The sequence below is a fragment of the Anas acuta genome, chromosome 22, assembly GCF_963932015.1.
Source record: "Anas acuta chromosome 22, bAnaAcu1.1, whole genome shotgun sequence".
Taxonomy (NCBI): Eukaryota; Metazoa; Chordata; class Aves; order Anseriformes; family Anatidae; genus Anas; species Anas acuta.
Genome location: NC_089000.1, coordinates 7727971 through 7746717, shown reverse-complemented (window position 1 = coordinate 7746717; position 18747 = coordinate 7727971). Strand labels below are relative to the sequence as shown.

The 18747-nt window shown below is 51.6% G+C and overlaps 3 protein-coding genes across 19 annotated transcripts in view; 1 reads left to right on the top strand and 2 right to left on the bottom strand.

Moving 5' to 3' along the window:
• The window catches only part of LOC137843363 (transcription factor HES-5-like), a 30628-nt gene that overhangs the window by 142 nt on the left and 11739 nt on the right, over positions 1-18747 (top strand). For 10 of the 17 annotated variants that reach the window (XM_068658515.1, XM_068658520.1, XM_068658521.1 and 7 more), the window contains exon 1: positions 8871-18736. In XM_068658515.1, coding sequence (XP_068514616.1) covers positions 18674-18736 — 63 coding nt within the window. In that variant the 5' untranslated portion in view covers positions 8871-18673. Of the gene's footprint in view, positions 1-4521; positions 4724-8617; positions 8755-8870; positions 18737-18747 lie in introns of those variants that run through there. The other 7 variants (XM_068658526.1, XM_068658517.1, XM_068658512.1 and 4 more) reach the window with 7 other exon arrangements.
• Positions 1056-2029, bottom strand: HES5 (hes family bHLH transcription factor 5). The gene is made up of 3 exons (XM_068658529.1): positions 1953-2029; positions 1661-1826; positions 1056-1570 (listed from the first exon to the last, which is right to left on the bottom strand). The coding sequence occupies exons 1-3, from the start codon at positions 2004-2006 to the stop codon at positions 1317-1319; spliced, it is 474 nt and encodes a 157-aa protein (XP_068514630.1). The 5' UTR covers positions 2007-2029; the 3' UTR covers positions 1056-1316.
• LOC137843362 (transcription factor HES-5-like) lies at positions 7690-8710 on the bottom strand. Its single transcript, XM_068658508.1, has 3 exons — positions 8594-8710; positions 8109-8289; positions 7690-7949 (listed from the first exon to the last, which is right to left on the bottom strand). Exons 1-3 carry the CDS (start codon positions 8657-8659, stop codon positions 7690-7692), a joined length of 507 nt encoding a protein of 168 aa, XP_068514609.1. The 5' UTR covers positions 8660-8710.

Genomic DNA, 18747 nt, shown 5'->3' with positions numbered 1-18747 from the left:
GTATGCAAATGTATGCGCATAGATTTGCATGGCAATGAGGCGGGGCGCGTGCACTATGCCATGAGGCAGCTGGCGGTGTGCGCATGCGCGGGGGCGGCCGCGGGTCACCTCAGCGGGCTCGCTGAGGGGGCCGCGGCGCTGTCGGCGACTATCGGGCGATATCGGGCGTTATTGGGACGTATCGAGAGCCATGTGGGGCTTCACGCCTGCAATAGGATCCCCCCGCGTCAGGCTGGTGGCGGCCGGGGGTCGCAAAGCGCCTTTCGGCTGCCGCCTGAACGCGATCGTGCCCGGCGCTCTGGTCTCAGGGCCGTGAGGCGCTGAGGCCCCAGGCGGTGTGGTGCTGCCCTCCCCGAGCCCGGTCCCTCCTCCTCCAGCCCCCAGAGCCCGGCACCGCGGGGAAACCATCCCCACAAACCACGCAATGAAGCCAGCAAGTCGTTCTTAGCCAGATTTTTTATTTATTTTCGTGCCAGTGAAAGTTTGTGCAACTTCTGAAGGTCACAACGGTTTCTGTCACGGGTTATGTGGTTGGTGCGTCTCACAGTGTGTCAGAGCATCCGCGGGTTGTGCTGAATTTACATCCTGCCCTAGGGGTAGGGTACCAAACTAAATATAATTTGTACACCTGCCTTTCATAAAAGACTTAGATAAATATTTATTGCAAAATCCACAGCACAGCCGTAACTTCCTTTCCTATAAGGAAATAAACATGAGCTGTTGCCTTTATAAAAGGCGTATGCATCCTGCACCTCACAAGCAGTACCCTAGCTTTGTGAGCAAGACATCCCGAGGAATTTCCTCTACATCCTTTGGGGAATGGTTCGACCATTTCCAGAGCTCGCTTGGTACGGTCTACAAATATCATAGAACCCCTCACGGCACCCCAAGGGCTAGGTTTTCAGAGGTGTCTGGTGACCTCGGGGGTCTCAGGGGGGCAGGGAAGGGCTCCCACTGGGCGGACACCCCTGAAAACTCTAGCCCGAGCGTCTCGGGAGGCACAGCTTTCTGACCAGAAGTACCCGGGCAACCTCACTAAGGTTAAGAACCCGCAGCGTTCCTCTCTGAACAGCCCACTCCTCCTAGCAGGAGGGTTACGTCTTGCATTCCTACAGAATTACTTTCCCTCCACGTGGTGGGATCGTTGCAGTCCTTCAGGAAGAAGGGAGGGAGGCATCCAAGCACCATAATGCTCTGTAAAAGGAGAACATTCTTCCCTACACACAGGAGAGGAGCCAGGGGACTTCTCTAGCGAGTCACAGTCTCCTCTGGAAAATGAGCCAACGTCCAGGCCAGGTGGGAAGCGTGCTCTCGGCCTACCAAGGCCTCCAGAGGTTGCAGGAGGGTTTCGCTGGTGCTTGTTTTGCAGAGGGCTGCTGGCTGGAAGTGGGTGCAGAGGAAGAACCCGAGTCCTTGGGCACTGCTTGTGACCTCTGGAAATGGCAGATCAGCTTCATCTGGGTCTCTGTGTTTGCTGAATGGAGAGAGAGGAATTGCAGAGCTTCCTTGAGGCACCAGGCGTACCCTTCGCAATAGTCCTGCTGAAGGCTTTTGGCAGATGCTGCAAAAGCTGAACGAGTGGAAGAGAAGCGTTAGACAGGCACACTCAGGCTGGGGGTTTGTAAAAAAGTAAGGGCAGGTGATCAGGGAGCGTACTGACCTCGGCTGTACTTCAGGTAGCTGACGGTCATCTCCAGGATGTCGGCTTTCTCCAGCTTGGAGTTGGGCTGGTGCCTCTGGAACTCCTTCTCCAGGAGCAGCTTCAGCTGCTCAATGCTGCTGTTAATCCGATCGCGGCGTAGCTTCTCTACGATGGGTTTCCTGAGCTGTAACACAAAACAGGAGGACGGTTAGCGACCAGACTTCCCCCTTCCATCTCTGTATAACCCGCTGCTGAAGCGGTTCAGCCCTTCTCATCATTAAACCCTCGCGGTCAGAGAGCAGCTACTTACCCTGTTCTTCTCTTTGGGTGTTAGGATTTCCAGGGAGAGAGCACTGGGTGCCATTACCGCGAGTGGCTGGCTGCAGGGCCGCTGGGGAGGGCAGGGAGAGCTCCTCTATTTATACGCTGTAGCTGCATACAAATGTCTGGGGCCGAAGCTTCTCCGAGTTTCCCACAGTCGATAGCCAATCCAGGCATGCGGTGGGACAATAGGGCCAGCATCTATTACAGCATGGTAAATTGAGTGTGAATTGCCTGGGGATAATACCCTGCTCCCAGAGGAGCAGGTGGACTGAGGAGCGTGCGACACAATAGGGCTTGGCATGAGGGCGCTGGGGTAAGGACGTGGGAAAGCGTTTGGCGGCATTATAACCCAGCTTCTGCCCGGTGCTGGGGACGGCGACATCTCAATGTGCTGCCTTTTCCCAGGCCATGCTGAAATTAAGCACAGAAGACTGATCCCAGGAAGAGATAATGCTCGGTCCCCATGACCGAAAGAGGGGCTGAAAAGGAAAAGACGCAGAATTAGAGGGGCTAAAGCCTTTCATTGACATTAAACCATGCTTAGATGAATACAGTACCAGATAATTTTCAGGCAACAAGTGACTGAAATCAAGGGAAGAACCCTTAAAACAACTTGCTCTAAGCAGCCAGCTTGAAACATTTCCCTCTCCCTTGTCTAAATGAGTGAAGTCTCTCCACAGGCTGTGTGAAGAGCTCTTCCTTGCTTTTGTTGGGCGGGCTGGGCTCTCCCGTGGCAGCCCGTGCCGTCCCCAACACGTCCTGTTTGATTTCATGGCGCTCTACAAACGCCTCACCGTTCCCTTGGCTCAGAGCCCCTGAGTAAAGCCCAGCAACGAGAGCAACTGGTGCTCACAAAGCCCCTTGGAGCTTCCCAGCTTCCCGTGACCATGATTTTTGCTCTCCTTTCCTAGCCTAGAGCCGCTTTACGTTTCCTGGACCACAGTTTTCATTGGTGGCACTTGGCAAAAACCCAGCACTGAACACGGAGCATGAGCCCGGCTCAGAAAATCACCTCCCTGATTTATTCTGCCCGTGTGTCCCCGGCAGCATCACCGGCGGCCGGGGCACCTCTGTGGGGCACGGGGCCTGGTGCAGGACCCGCAGCGAAGGGCCCAGCCCGGTGGGAGCGCAGCTTCGACCCCGTTTCCAGCTCAGGAGCTCTGAAACGAGCGCTTTTAAATCACTCCAGCCCCTGGGCTCGGGGAGGCTGCTGCAGCCCGTGCCGAGGAAGGCTTTACCCCTGGCTGGGCGCGGGCAGCTGGCGCAGCAGGCGCTGCCTTTCTGCAAGGCCCCACGGAGGCACACGCCTTTTGTTGGCAGTTTAACACCGTGAACGGGACAATGCGGGAAGCCCTCGGCTCGCGCCGTCCCATGTGAATGGTGAACCAGGCGAGCTGCCTGGCGGCCCTCTGGGGCTGCGGCCCTCGGCTTCTCTCCCCCCCGCTGTCAGCTGAAGGGCAACAAGCCCATAGCACCTCCCGAGTCGGCCTCCCACCCTCCAGAGCCTTTTTTTTTTCCCTTTTCTGCAGTTTATTTTGATTATTGAGGGCTGGGAATGTGGTGGCGACAAGGTATCTCCCGGCTGATGTTTCAGGGTCATAAATTCTCTGTCTGTTACAGAGCTGGGTTCAGCACGAGATCAGGTGTGAGGAGAGGGAGGTCTCCCAGCCTTGCCTGGTGCAGATGTTGGAGGGTTTAGGGGTCAGAAACCTGCAGGCAGTGCTCGTGGGTGCTGTGTGTCAGGCACCAGCCCCAGCTTCCAAAAGGTAAGAGCTCGATATTTGGGGGAGCTCAGGGCCGGGAGCTTTCAGGCCCTGCCTGGCAGGTGCCCATTTCAGCCCCTCCTGGGCGCTCAGGTGGCTTTGGAAAGCAGCCCTCTGTACAGCTGGGGCTGGGCTTTCTGCTTGTTGGCTCAGGGTTTTCCTTTCCCTGTTGCTTGCAGAGCGTTTTTATTCCAGGCCGTTTCCTCCACTGATGTCAGCCTGTCTCATGAGGGCTTTTGATGGCATTTTTGAAGAAATAATTACGATTTTTATTTTTATTTTTTTTCTGGCCCTTCCTTAAATGGTTTAAAATCTTTCTGACAAGCCCTCTCAAGACACCTATTTAGTGTCAAAGAGCATAACATTCCCAAGTTCTAAAAGGGCTCGCAGAGTACTGATCGATCAATGTGCTCCTTGGGAAAAGAGCCCTCCAGATGGTCCATCGGGACAGGAATTGCTGGTCACCACAATGCTGAGCCAAAAAGCGTCACTAATGCGGGCTGTTGTGAGGCACGCTTCCTTTGTGGGCCCTTTGAATGTCATAAATGGGGAAGAAAGTGTGGGAAACTCCGCGAAACTCAGGCCCACACTCTGAGGTTAATAGGGGCTTTGTCGGGGGAGTCCTCCCGGGCTGTGGGATCAGCATAATGAACAACATCTTCCTGAAGGGTGGGAATGTGTCGGGGCAGGGGAGCGTCACCCCAGGGGACGGAGCAGCAATAAGCAGCTTTGCATTCAATTATTAGAAGTGATAATAATTAATAAACTGTAAACATAACCTTGGCTTCGCAGGGACCGCAGGGACTGGAGGTCTGCCTCTCAGCTCACGAGTAATTGGGGAGCCTGAGCTTGGAGGAAGGCGGCGTTGGAAGGTGAAAATGAGAAGAGCTGCACTTGTATGGCGGTGCTGAGCCCCTGGAGGGGCTGGGATCCCCCTGCTGCCCGCAGAGCAGGAGCTCACCCTCGCTCCCTCACCCTGCCCTGCCAACAGTAGGTGTGGATCTCCCTTTTCTGCTTTCCCCACATGTTTCAAACAAGGCAGAGCACAGAACAGCAGCAGCCCCATGCCACTGCTCTTGGTCAGGGTGCTGCGGGCTTTGGGACCCTTTGCCTGAGTCCTGACTGCCCCAGCCTGCTGTCAATCTGCTGCCTTAATTAGGCTTAATTTAAAAACACAGGCATAGGTGAACAGCTTGAACGTTGCTGGGATTCAGGAGCTTGTACTAATTGGCAAAGACAAGTCAAGCACAGCAAGGTGAAGTGACTTTTTCAAGATCACCAAGCAACACGGAGATCTATAAATATCTTCTCTGAATTATTTAGGAGCTTGTTAGAAAGAACAAATCTCTCTGCAGCACGGGTGGCAGCTCCCGATGGATTGCAGAGCTGTACAAAGAGCCCACCTTGCGCTGCGTTGGCAGGCAGGTGAACAGCACGCAAGCAGCTTGTGCATTGGGGGTAAAATAAGAGCCAGAGGGCTCCATGCAGCCATAATGAGGCAGGGGAAGAGGTTCTCCATGTGCCCAGGAGGTGGATTTTTGGCCCTTTCTGTCTGTCTGAGGGCTGCATCCCAAACCAGGTGAGGACTGGCCAGGTGCAGGTAGTGACGTGTGCATCCACTCTGATCTGGTCACCCTAGGAGATCTGAGTTTGTTTGATCCCTAAATAAGCAGCCACTTGATGAGATCAGCTATTTTTGGTTTCATTGTGTTCAGGGAAAAAAAACGTGCTAGAAGTGAAGTTTTTCAAGGGCATCCCTCCCAGGCACTCTGGCAGGAGGTGGAAGTGTTGACCAGTGGAGTTCTGTGCCATTAGCATGTCTTTGAAAGAATGAGAGAATTGTCGTATATCCAAATTATTGTGTTCACTGTAATTATGTTACTGTGATTAGATAATAGTATTGTGAGCTGATGGTTTGTGCAGGTTTAGTTTACTTTGAAGAGAAGGGAAAACAAAAGGTGAAGAGTCCTGACCACGCACGAAATGGGAACTCTTCTAAGGAGTGAGTGAATGTTGCCATGGGGAGCGCTGTTTTGGTGAGGCTGCTGGTGTCCAGGTGCTCTGGGGTGACTCAAGGAGCCCCTTCTCGGGCTTTTCTTCCTGCTTCTACCTTCTGAACGTGTTTGCTCACTCACCCTGCCCAGTCTCTGTGTAGCTGTGTGGGAGGAGGACAAGCTCATCCTTCTGGACAGGTGCTCGTGTTCCTCACCAGCGTGCAGCTCTCACTGCCCCTCAGGAGGGAGGAATCGTGCTGCTGCAAATCAAATCCCTTGCCATGGGTCACCCACCTGGTGCGAGCCGCGTAGGCAGCCTCTGGTAAATCTCCCCTTAAGAGGATATGGCAGGTTTGTTTTCTGGATTGGGGTGGGCTGAAAACCCCAAGGGAGGATGATGTAAAATTGGCACAGAAGCTGACTCTTCACCAGGCTGGGTAGAAACCCTCTGAAGCCTGGCGGAGCGTCTCAGCTCCAAGGCATGTTTGGGACCCTTAGGTGGGTGTCAGAGGAAGAGAGCGACATGCCTGAAGAAAAGATTATGGGGAAAAACTTAGGAGAAGAAATGCTGTCTTAATCTTTGATCGCTATCAAATTGTGTGTTCTTTTAGCCATATGTAGGTAGCTTTCATTTCAGCTTAAAAAAAAAATCCACGTTTAGGTAAGAGACGGTGCTTGCTGAAATTAAGAGACAACAACTAGCTCACCCCACTGTGGGTAGTTTCCAGAAGAAGGGTAAGATCCCCAAGTACAGTCTTACTTGGGTAAGATCCCCAAGTACCAAACTGTGGAAGTTGTTAGGAGCTATGCATGTTAGCACCTCTTAACTGGACAGAAAACATAAGGCTGGGCTCAGGTTGGTGAGCAGATTAATGGGGAATGGGGGAAATAAGCTGGTTGTGAAAGCAGTGATCTGCTGAGGTCTGAACAGGCTGCTGTTAAGTACCTGGGGCCACACCGCTCAGCGTGCCACTTCACCTTCACCTCCATCTTTAGTTTTGATAGCTTTTCCAGGGGCTGCTTCTTTGCAGGATCTGAAACCCTGTTCTGCCAAGTGAATTTTACAAATAGGGGGATGAGGGGCTCAAAAAATGACACCTCCTGCTCGCTGCCCCACTGCGGCGCCTACGTGCAGCTCTTAGTCCTGGAACATGATCCATTTTAATCACTTCAAACCAAAGGCTGAAGGACTCAAACCGTTTTTATTGTATTGTACAGCGAAGACTCCAAAGTTGAGCATCACACAGGATGAATACATCACGACTTTATAAAAGCTTTTTAAGCTCATTAGCATGTTCAGTGAATGCTTACACAGTACTTACTGCCTGCCTTCCTCCCCAGCCCTCACCTAAGATATATCCCAGGTACTTCCTTTACAAAAGGCATCAATTATCCCTCAACGGAGAGAGCACATCCTGGCCATGAAGAGAATTTTCCCTACAGCTATCTGTTATCATAATAACGATCTGTGAGGAGGTCCACTAAAAATAGCACAGGAACTTCAGAAGAATCGGCGTTCCTGAATGCCATCTTTCACTCAAAAGGTAAAGGCTCAATACTCTCTTTATGATACACAGTGCATTCTCCAAAGTGCTCCTGCTTTAGGAAGGCCAGCACATTGTCGGGAGACAATGGAACACTTGAACCAGTGACCCAGGGAGTTCATAGAAAGATCTCCACTGACAGCCACGGGCTCAATAGCCAAGGGAAGGGGTGGTGGGAACTGGAGGGCATTTTAGTCCCCGCAGCGCTCAACCCTCTCTTTGGCAAGGAGCCACCACCAGGAGCAGCAGCTTTGCTGCCAGATACAAGCACACTCCTTCACTGTGAAGGGAAACTACTGAGCGACCTCCCACCTCTGGAAAGCAATGTTTCCTACTGTAAAGAGGGACTCTTAAGTCACAGGTCCCTCTATTTTTTTTTTTTGTAACAAAACATAGGAATAAAGCAAAGTTCATCAGCAGGTCTACCAGGGTCTCCAGATGGTAGAAGCCGGGGTCTTCTGGGCAGGCTGCTTTCTGGCGAGCAGACAGGGTGACAGAGGTGGCCTGCGAGGAGCAGGAGAGTACGTGACATCTGCACCCGTCTGGGCTTTGCAGAAATGCTTGATGAGCTGGGCCTGGGTTTCCCTCTTGGGTTCATAGAAGGACAGAAAATGCATCGCTTCCTTGAGGCACTGCAGGTATCCGCTGTTAAAGTCCTGCTCTGGATTCTTGTGGATGAATGCTAGAAAAGAGAGAGAAAAGCACATTCAGGGGGTTAAGATCCATGCATGAAGCTTTTTCCAAGAGCCCAAGTCCACAAACCTTGCTCGTGGGACCAGAGCTGGCGTGGTGCTGCCCAGGGGAGTGGGCTGTGGGTCGTGATCGATGTGTCTGTGCTCACCTGGGTCCTGCAGCTGGCTCTGCTGTTTCAGGTAGCTGACAGCCACCTCCAGGATGTCGGCTTTCTCCAGCTTGGAGTTGGGCTGGTGCCTCTGGAACTCCTTCTCCAGGAGCAGCTTCAGCTGCTCGATGCTGCTATTAATCCGGTCCCGGCGCATTTTCTCCACCACCGGCTTCCTGAGCTGGAAGAGACAGGGCAGGGTGTTTAGGGTTTTCTGACACCTGGCCTGCTGGCCCCTCCTGACCCAGGCCGTGACATGCTCAAAGTTCCAGGACGCTTTCTGTAGGAGACCTTTGCCATGCTGCCTACCTGTTGTCTCATTTTAAAGAATCTGTATTTCCCTTTCTGTCTCCTTACCCTTTTTTATGCCCCCTCCTCATCTCATCTTTCCCCGTGTCATTCTTGTTTGATAGAGGCAGCGCCTTGCACGGGGCACAGGCCAGTCCTGACCATACCTGCCCGATCCCGTTAGGGGCTCTACTTACTTTATTCTTTTCTTTTGGCAGCAGTTTCTCCTCCACGTGGATCACGAGAGCGTTACTGGGAGCCATTCCCGGTGCTCTCCAGCCTGGGCACTGAGCACACGGCTGTGCTCTGGCAGCGACCGGCCGCCTCTATTTATACCTCGGAGCATTTTGGCAGCTACGTGAGTCTTGGGGTCGCTGGTGTTTCCCACAGCCCTCCAGCCAATCCAGGCACGCAGCCGAACAATAGGGGAAGCATCCATCAGTGCACGGTGCATTGATCCTAAATGCCCCGGAGAGAATAACCTTCTGCCCACGCCGACTGGTGGAGCGTGCAGCCCAGCTCTCCGGGGCTGCCCAGGGATCTGGGAAAGCACCGAGCCTCCAGCTGGTTGTCTGGGGTCGGTGGCATTCCGGAGGCCCTGCATGTGCCAGGCACATTTGTGGCATGGAGGAGGCACACTTTTGGGGGGAAGTCAGGAAAAAAAGAGAGGGAAATGCTGTTTAGGGTGAAAAGCAACAGCACCAGGGACATCTCGCTGCTCTTTCTTGAGAGGGTGCTTTGCAGCCAGCCTGCCAGCTGCAGTTTGCTGGGGGCTGTGTGTGTGTTTGTGCTTCTCCATATGGTTCTTACACTTTTTTACAGCAGTAACGGGTGAGCTGAGGTGGTGAAACAACAGGTCTGTTGGCCCAACGTGTGCCACTCAGGGTGGTGGACAGGGTTAATAAATAAGGAATGTGAAGCCAGTGGAGATTGTGACCTCTGTCTCTTCCCCATTAACACACGGGGCAGTGAGCCCATCGCACCAGTGTTCCCTTTGCTTTCGTTAAGGGCAGCCAAGCAGCTCCTGGCATGCCACATTCTCGTCCCAGCCAGGAGCATCGCCCTGCTCCGCTGCAGACTGGGCTAAAAATTAAGCCAACGTTACCTATTTTGTAGGAAAGGCAAGAAAAAGAGTGAATCTTTGTGGACACTTGAGTCACCTCTGGTTTCTGTTTCTGGTTTCTGTCCCAAGGCAGCACTGAAAGCCAGCCGGGAAGCTCTAGAGCAAAGCTGCACGGAGGTGGGCTCATCTGCTCCCTGCACACCTGGAAGGGTCTGGAAATGGAAATAGAGAGGGGAAGCGTGTGGCCAGGTAAGACAGTCAAAGACACGTTCCTGCTTGGAAATCCTGAAGCAAAGCCCGCGTAAGGGGCAGTTGGAAGGAAGGAGGGAGGTGTCACCGCAATAGCCAGCTTCATGGCTCGCATTGTGCGGCCTGAATGGGCTTAGCTCTTTGTTAAGGGCAGATGTTGTCCTCCGAGCCCTTTATCCCCATGTTGTGGGAAAGCCAGGAGACAAGTCATCTCAGGAAGACTTTGAACCGGTCAAAAGATTATGATGCAAGATAAGATACGGCTCAGAGACCATGCCCTGGGTTTTGCCAGCTACAATAAGGTGTTGCCCTTTCTTCTGTAGTCTTTGACTGGCCTTCCTCCAGCACTGGGCGTCCTGTGCTCGCTCTCTCCTCAAAAGGGAGCAGGGGTGTCAGGCCTGGAAGCTGGGAGGTGACAGGTAGGCATGTACCAAGCTGGTTAAAGAGACTCTTCGATGTCAAAGAACATCTTTCTCCCAACTCCTGAGAAGCAGCCCTGACCTTTATTGCTGTATTATAACTGATAGCCAGATGGTCTTTTGGGAGTTGGATCCTTTCCCTTTAAATCATTCAGGTTCAAGCACCATCACTAATGTTGTGAGTAGTTGCGAGGCACGCTTCTATTGTCCCAACAAGAAATGTTATCAATAGGGGAAAAGTATGGGAAACGCAGAGAAATTCAAACCCACACAGCCTGGTGCTAATAACTCCTTTGTGGAGCCCGCGCTGTCAGCAGGGCACTCTGAACCCGCATGGCTTTTTCACTCAGCACGGCTGAAAAGCGCGTGTTTGGCCGTGCGGGCAGGAGTTTCTCAGGGATTTGTGTTCACCGGGAGAAAGGGGCAGCGTGGGGCAAGGGGGCAGGGATGCAGGTTCGCACACGGGGTGGCCAGCTGCAGTACTGGGGCATCCCTTTGTCACCGCTGCTGCAAAGCAGGGCCGGGCAGGATCTGTCCTGTGTGCAGCCTGACCTCTGGTGAGCTCCTCTCCCTCAGGCCAGCCCCTGGTTAGCATTGCTGGAGAGGTTTGTGGGCACAGGTAAAAGAGATGAGATTCAGGACTGCACCAGCTCTGCCCTAGCTTTCATGGGTACCATGATAGCAACTGTATTGCTGAGGAAGACAGCAGTGAGAACACCTAGAACACGTAGACTGATGCTGATAGATCTCTGCTGACGGTATCTTTGAATGCCTGGTGTAACTGAAGGGTCTGTCTGTTGGGCCACACTCGTGTGCAGACATGACCTAGTGTCTGAGGTTCCTAGGTTTTGGCACTAGGGTTTCAAATCCCTGCAGTGTCACCACACCCCTTCAGCTTTATCCTCTTGTGATTTGCTTCTTGGTGTTTCCTTGGATGAGGTTTGAAAAGACAGGGTGCTGTCTATTGGAGGGGATTCCTAATAATTCTTTGACACTTTTTTTTAATTTATGAGCCACTGCTTGCCGTTGTGTCACAGAGCAAGGTCCCTTCTCCCAGCCCTCCAGGTGCACCTCACCCTGCCTGCCAGAAATTACCTTGCAGAGCTTGCTATTCAGGATTGGCTTCTTCCACTAGCACAAGCCAAACATAATTCTTCCGTCTGAACCAACAGAGTGGAAGTGTAGTGAAACCTGCCTCTTCCAGGGGAAAAGGTTATGTTGTTGTTAGACTGACTGTATAAAATATTACATTAAATGTCATTAGCATGGCATCATCCTGCCTTCTTTAGACATCAGAACCTTGGCCAAAAATACCTTTAATTACTGTAAAGTACATTCTTTACATGTTTAACCTTTAAAATTAGTTTTTCTTTGGATTCAGAATGCTTAATATGCTGCCATTCCCAGGTGCATAAGGGGAGAAAAGTGGACTTTGATCATTAAGAAACACATGAGACAACTCGATCTGCATTTTCAGGGTTGTTAGAGGCAAAAGCAATTTCCATAGCTGCTTGTGTGGGTGACCCTGAAATCGTCATGCCCCAATGACATAGTCTTACTACAGTGAGTATTACAAATAATTAAAAATTAAGGAGAATTTATTATTTTTCTGCCCAGCTGAAATTCCCACAAGTCACCTCTCAGCATATTCAAGAGTGCACAAGAGGGATTTATTATTTCCTGGTATATTGACTCTGAAAGGTCTGGGGATTACAGCTGCTTTGCACATGAATAGCTGGAGTGTGTTGTACAAAAGGCATGGTCTGTGGGATAATGGGGTTGGATGTGGGAAAGCGCTGACCCTGGGGGAGAGCAGGCTGGTGCCTGATGGCAGGAATCAATTATGTCTCAAAGGAACACATTGCCCTGGGAGCAGGCTTTGCGGGAGCCACCATGTTATGTGTTTACCACCCTCCTCCTTCAAAATCCTGTATAAAACAGTCACAGAAAATATCCTCTCCTGCTGCCCTTGCTGGGGACCCAGCCATGCCGGTTGGTGCTGCGTTAGGGTCTTGGTACCGCAGCTGGTCCCAGCTCCGGGGCAGCGCCGAGCCACAGCAGTTTTCTTGCACGTGCTGCCAGTTTGGAGAGCCTAAACCCCCCCAAATACTGGTGACTCCAGTGGGGACACACGCTCCCAAAGCCCTCCGAAATTCCTAGAGCCCATCAGTCACCGCCTCGGCTCCTACTAGGGGAGGGGAGAAGCCTGGCACTGCCAAGGGATGGAGCAAACACAAGCTGCTGAGCTCATGCACTTCCTTCCCTGTGTTTTATTTATTTATTTATTTATTTATTATTTTTTCATGATGGTGGTATTCAGTTTTTACACTGATCTGGTATTAATGCCAACCTTTCAAATGTCAAAATTTGGGCTTCAACAAATCATGAAATGAGCTGAAAGTTGTAGGGGTTTAACAAACCTTTCTGACATGAACTCCTACTGAAGGCCGTAAGTATCATATAGCTCGTGATAAAATTCCAAGACTTAGCAGATAGCCTTGCCAAACATTTTGGGGAGTAAAAGTTCTCCTGCAGAGAAAGGATTTCAGAGGAGCAGGTTTAAGATTGGGAGGGTGGTTTCAGGGTCTGGTCCCAAGGACCACTTGGTGTGGCAGGCAAGGTGGGTTGAGCAGGTAGCAGAATGAGGATGGATCTGCCTGACAAGAAGGGTTTTTCAGAAGCAAGATAACCTAGTCGAGAGCCGGGCAGAGGTTTAGCAGAGGAACACACTTAGGAACTCACATGGCACGTAAGGCAGGGTTGGATGCCCTCACCATCATGCTCCAGGCAAGGCACCTTGTCAGATGTCAGTGTCAAGGGAATGTGGTGCAACAAACAGAGCCCAGCTCTGAAGGAAACAGTCTAGAGAGGCAGTGGGTAGGAGAACGACCCCCAGAAGGTCACCTGTGTAGCTGGCAGCATAAACTGTGCCTACGAGCATTTACAGCGCTAGTTTGGGGGGGAAGCTGTTAACTGAAGCAGCTTAATACTGAGGCTTGGTTGGTCCCCAGGAGCAAGAATAAACAAACTAAATCTTGGTTTGCTTTTCCAAGAGATTAACTTCATTTCTTTTGATGAGGTTATCAAGTATTTCCTGATCAAGCATTTGAGCGCATCTTCCTTTTCAGCCAGTTCATGGACTTGAAAAAATTGTGCTGAACACCCTTCTCAAAACCCACTGCTGAACTTGAGAGCAAAGGAGAATTTTTGCATCTGCTTATTGAGGAGAGGCACGACTCCAAGTGTGGTCTGGGCAGGTAATCCAAGTTCTCCCACAAGCTGGGGAGCTGGCTGCTTTTCAGAGCTGACAAAACTAATTAAAACAAAAGTGAGTGCTGAGCATCCTTGTAAAAGTCCCAAACGGACCACTTGGGTATAGAAGCACTGCAACCATGAGGCTGTTTGAAATATTGGGTTCCTCCTTTCTGCCTCATTTTCTTCCTTTGTAAAACGTCACTAATAATACATCCTCATCTTGCAGAGGAGGTTGCTGAGAATTCATTAGCTGGTATTTGTAAAGCACTTTGAAAATGCAAAGCCAGTGCATTATTCCTGGTCTTCTGGATGCTTTCCATGTTATTAAAAACAGGATTTCAGAAAGGCTTATAGGGGATCAAAACAGCATCCCAAACTTGAAAGGAAGCACGACTGTTAAACCATCAACTGTCGCCTCCCCCTGCAGCCAGATGTTAAGCCCTAAAGAAGTGAAGTGGCACAAGGAATTACTTTCCCAAGTTCCCCCAGCTGGGCTGACAGGCCTTGATCAATGGTTTTCTCCGCAGTGAGTGCTATGCAGATGGTCTACCCAGAGCAAGGTTTCTGTGAAGTACAAAGGGAAGTCAAACACCATTTCTAATTCAGCTTGTAGCATGGCACACTTCCTTTATCCTCCGCCTGAATGCAGTGAATAGGGGAGCAGTGTGGGAAACTGGAAGGGACTCCAAACTCACACAGTCTGAGGGGCTGTAAGACACTCCTATGCTCAGACCACATCTGCCTGTGACACAGAGGGAAAAAGAGTGACAGGACGAAAAATCAGATTATAAAAACCTGCGTGATGCCCAAGGAAAAGGAAAGAGGTGAAGGAAGCTATGCAGGGAAACAGAAATGCCAGGCTCGAAGACGGGACTGCCAACAGCAGAGCGAGGCAGGGCTAGGAGGAAATCCAGAGGAACGAGCTGCAGGAGCAGAATCTTGCTCTTCCGCCCGTGAGGCCAAAGAAAATTGCCCCACTGAAGGCAGCAGAGGTGGCGTCAGCCCACACCAAGGCCCCTGAGCCACATACTCTGTTCTGTTTCTTTAATTCCTCAGATTTGTTTAGTATGTCCCTGGAAACGCAGACCCTTGCTATCAGTTGAGCCACTCCCAAGCTCGTGCAAACTGTTGGAAACAGACCGAGAAGCTTGTCCAGTCCTTCAGTGCCCCGGTGTGTTGCTCTGAACTGCTGCTTGTTGTAACGTAACTGTAGGGTGTCATTACAGGACGGATTCCCTCCTGCCAGCCTGGGGATCCTGCTGCAGGTGAGGCATTGCCACAGTTCAGCTTTGCCGCAATAACATGATTTTGTTTTGCTGCGACCATCCATGGAGGCCTTGGTGGACACCAAGCCTCTGCTGCCGTGTCACAGGCAGGCTGCCCCTTCCCCATGCTGCTCAGTCCTCTGTCTTGCTGGTGTTAGTGAAGCCTGGCCTGCCTGAATGCGATGGCAAACATCACAGCACGTCACAGGTAGGGATACGATGGGGCATGGACCCCTAGCTCCACGTGCCAGCCCACGGGCTTTCCTGGAACAAACATGGAAATGCTGAGCTCTGGAACGCCCCCAGGGCAGGCAGCATCACCATACTTGGTGGTGGGATTTTCACATCTCTTTGCTGCACAGTGCCAAGGGCAAGAGGTGACTCTTTTATGGACCGTGAGGGCATGGTGATAGCTGTGTATGGCCCCTGTTGCTCACCCAGCCTCCCGTTCCTGAGGAGTTGATGCCTGCCTGCTGTGCGGGCTCATTACAGGTGGGCCAGGAACTGCCCCTTGGCCCTGATGTGGGCTCAGGTGTTGGCCAGGAGCTGCAGGAGCCAGGCTTGGCTTTTAAGAAAATTAGCTCAGATTTTATACCAGCGATATTGCGGGGAAGCTCTTCTCTTCATTAACACTTCTGCACTGTTCCGCGGTGTTTAGAGGAAAGAAATGGGAAGCAGTAATTGATGCTGGTAATAATAACGAGATTCTGGTCCTGGTGTTTGTCAGGGGCAAATGTGGATAAATCCCCCTGTGGAGGTGATTTGTGTACCCGGAGACTCGAAAGCAGCCCTGTAGGTACAGACCCTACAGGCTGAAAGTAGCAGCCTGCTCCCCAGAGGCCGGAGTGCCTGCTGGCTCTAGCGAGGACCTCCACCTGCATGGGGCTGTTAGGACGGGACCCATTTTATTTTCCACCTCAGTGTGCTCTGTAGGACGAAGCACTTAGCTGAGCCCCCTGCCCCGTTCTCTGGGGCGTTGCTCCCCGGCACCTTGGCGCTCTCAACACCCCTGACATAAGGCTGGGGAAGTTGGCGTACCTTGGGGTTTCCCACACCATTTCTTAACCGCATTCATGCCCGTCACAAAGGAAGTGTGCCTGGCTACAAACCACATTAGCAACGGTGCTTGCCTCTGCATTGTGTTCAGTGGGAAACCCTGCTCCCAAAAGGCCATCTGGGCAGCACAGAGCAGGAGAGAGGCAACGGGGGCAAGGAGCGGCCCTCCAGACCTGGGAAAGCAGCAGCATCCTTGAGTCACCCTACAGAGCTAACATCTGGCCGAGTTTCTGGGGGAAGGCTCTTGCTCAGGCCCTATTTCAAACACCCAGATCCAGCATCTCGGGATCGCCATAACTTTTCTGTCCAATATTCTCTGTGGGACCACACTAGATGTGGGTAATTCAGAATTCATTATCCTTAGCGCAACGTCCACTGGCTCAATTAACTTTATACCAGGGGTGATTTTTATTATTGTTTTTCTTCAGGATTTCCAACCAAAGCAGAAACAGAGCATCCATTTTGGGTAACTGGGCATCTCATTTGAGTTACTGTTCCAGGATGGTCAGTAATTGGCTGGTTTTACCCCTCACAGACTGCGAAACTACAGAGAAAATAAAAAGCTATTTTAAATATATGCTTTTATTTGAGATACTTTAAAATCCACATGTGGCACAGAGCAAGGATGTAGGAACCTCCATGGATATATCATCTGGGGGGACGTTTTGTATCTCTAAGGTTAGAGGGCCGCCATCCTCTGTGGTAAAGTGAATTTCTCAAGGCTACAGGAGATTAAATAAGCATTCAGCCGTCTCAGCAGCAGGCTTCGGGTCAATCTGGATCCTAATGGGGAAGAAAGTTGGAGCACTGGCACCTCTTGTGCCAAGGGCACGACCACTGCTGCCCTGCGATCTGGCGAGGCTCTGGCACAACTTTTCCTTGTTGCTGCTTGCCTTTGGGCTGGCCAAATGTGGGGAGCTGAGCTGCTAGAAAAGCTGGTACAGGGAGGGCATCTGGTACTTGTAACACCTTCCTTGGACTAAACAGGTCTTGGACTAAACAGGTCCTTCCTTGGACCTGTGCTGCAAGGGGAAATAGGACTTAGAGCTGCTTCCTAGCGAGTCAGTCAGGGAAACAGAAATTGTCCCTAGCAAAGTTGCCAGTGGCCACTGCTGATTTTGTAGTTGCCACATTTCTTCTTCATGCACTTGGTTAATGAGCTCCAGCAATGAGTTACTGCTCAGGAGTTTCTGTTTCAGGGAATCTCCCCCAGAGGGATGCGCAGAGGGAAAGATTGGTTTCAGAGGTGGCATTACATGAGCTCAGAGATAATCCACCAGCTTTGAGGAGAACATGTGAAATGGTGTCACAAAAACTTTCCCACAACTTGACATAAAAGCCTCGGAGCCCAACAGCTGCTGCTCTGTGCGGCAAGAAGGGAGCCTATTCAGCAGCAGCACAATGGGGACGGAGCAGCAGAGCCTGCAGGAGGGCACTGAAGCCTTACCTGGGCCTAGAAATAAATGAGTTGCAGGGTGAGAGAGATATGTAGGCATGTGTGTGTGCATTCATGTTAAAATATGTCAATATATAGATGACCACACATAAATTAATGTAAGCACAAACAGGATTTACTTAGCACCTTTTCCATTTCAGTAAGAGACCCCAACCAAACCCCAGCATTACTTTACAGACTTTATCTGACAACTACCACGCCTGTGTTGGTTCTTGCAGAGGGGATACCGAAGCTCACAGGAAGGTGAATTGCACCGATGGGGTCTCAGAGCACACAGGGAGTCAATCTGGGAGCAGCACGGCTCTGACACGCTGCTGGCAGCTTTCTCCATGCAGGTTGTGGGTGTAGAGGATGCAGGGAACACGCTGCTGCTGTTCCCTTCTCCAGCTGTGTGCGGCTGCAGCTCGTAAAAGCAAGCAGCACTTGCATGGGCAGGGGCCAGGTTAGGTGCAGGCAGATCTGGTTCGAGTTTTGCAGCGTGAATCTCCGGGGGTGTTTATGGGATGCAGAGGGCAGCACCATTAACACCCCCAGCTGCAGGCACTGCTGGAGCAGAGGCTGCATCTCAGTACAGAAACCAAGCCCCTGCAAAACAAGGAGTCAGGAACTTGATTTCTGACAATTTTGTGGGCTAAGTGAATTTGTTCTGTGTGTAGATGAAATAAAGGACTTAGAGCAAAACAAGTTTTGGGAAAGAAGTGAGAAATCAGCACGTGAGGCTGACCTGAGCCCCACACTCAGATCTTCCTCCTCTCGGTTTGGTCGTGCAGGTGTTTGGAAGCAGCAACCTCAGGTGCTTGTCACAGGGCTTGAGAGTGTCCCAAAGAGGTGCCCGAGATCTCGAGGAGGAGACCAAAGTTCAAAAGAGGAACTTTTTGGAAAACTATGTGTATTTATGGTTTTTACGTATTTCTTTGCAGTGAGGCAAGCCAGAAAAGCACATCTCTGTTTCAGCTGTGCCACACTCACCTAAGGGAGTACAACCGAGTGCCTTGCAGTGAGCACAAGGCAAAGGGGCTTACAGAAACCGCTCGTGTGTGCGTGTGCAGCCACGCACGTGTACGCGTGTGCCTCGGAGTGTCCCCAGAGGGACCTGCACGGAGCTGTTGGGGTCCTGCCATCAGTGACCAGCCTCCGTGTCCCGGTGTGCTGGGAATGCCACTGACGTGCAGTGGTGCTCAGCAGCCCCTGCCCCGGATGGCCAGCTCTTTCCCAGCTTCTGAGGCGTAATTCGGATCCCGCTCTTTCACGCCCCACGCATTCCCCACCTGCTCATCTGGGAGAAGGTCATTATCCCCGGGCTATTCACTGCCAGCCGAGCATGCAAGAATAGCAGCTTCTCCCTTTGTGCTGCCCATCTCGCTGATTGGCCCTGCAGTGTGGGAAACTCCGCCGAGCCGCAGACCCACAGGCTCTCCGGGAAGCTGCGGGGTATAAATATAGGGTAAAGGCAGCTTCCAGCACCACGTTTCTCCTGGATTCCCACTCTGAGACCTTCCCTCCTCTCGGGACAGATGGCTCCCAGCGCTGTGTTCCTGGAGCCTGACAACCTGCTGACGCCAAAGGAGAAAAACAAAGTAAGTCCAGC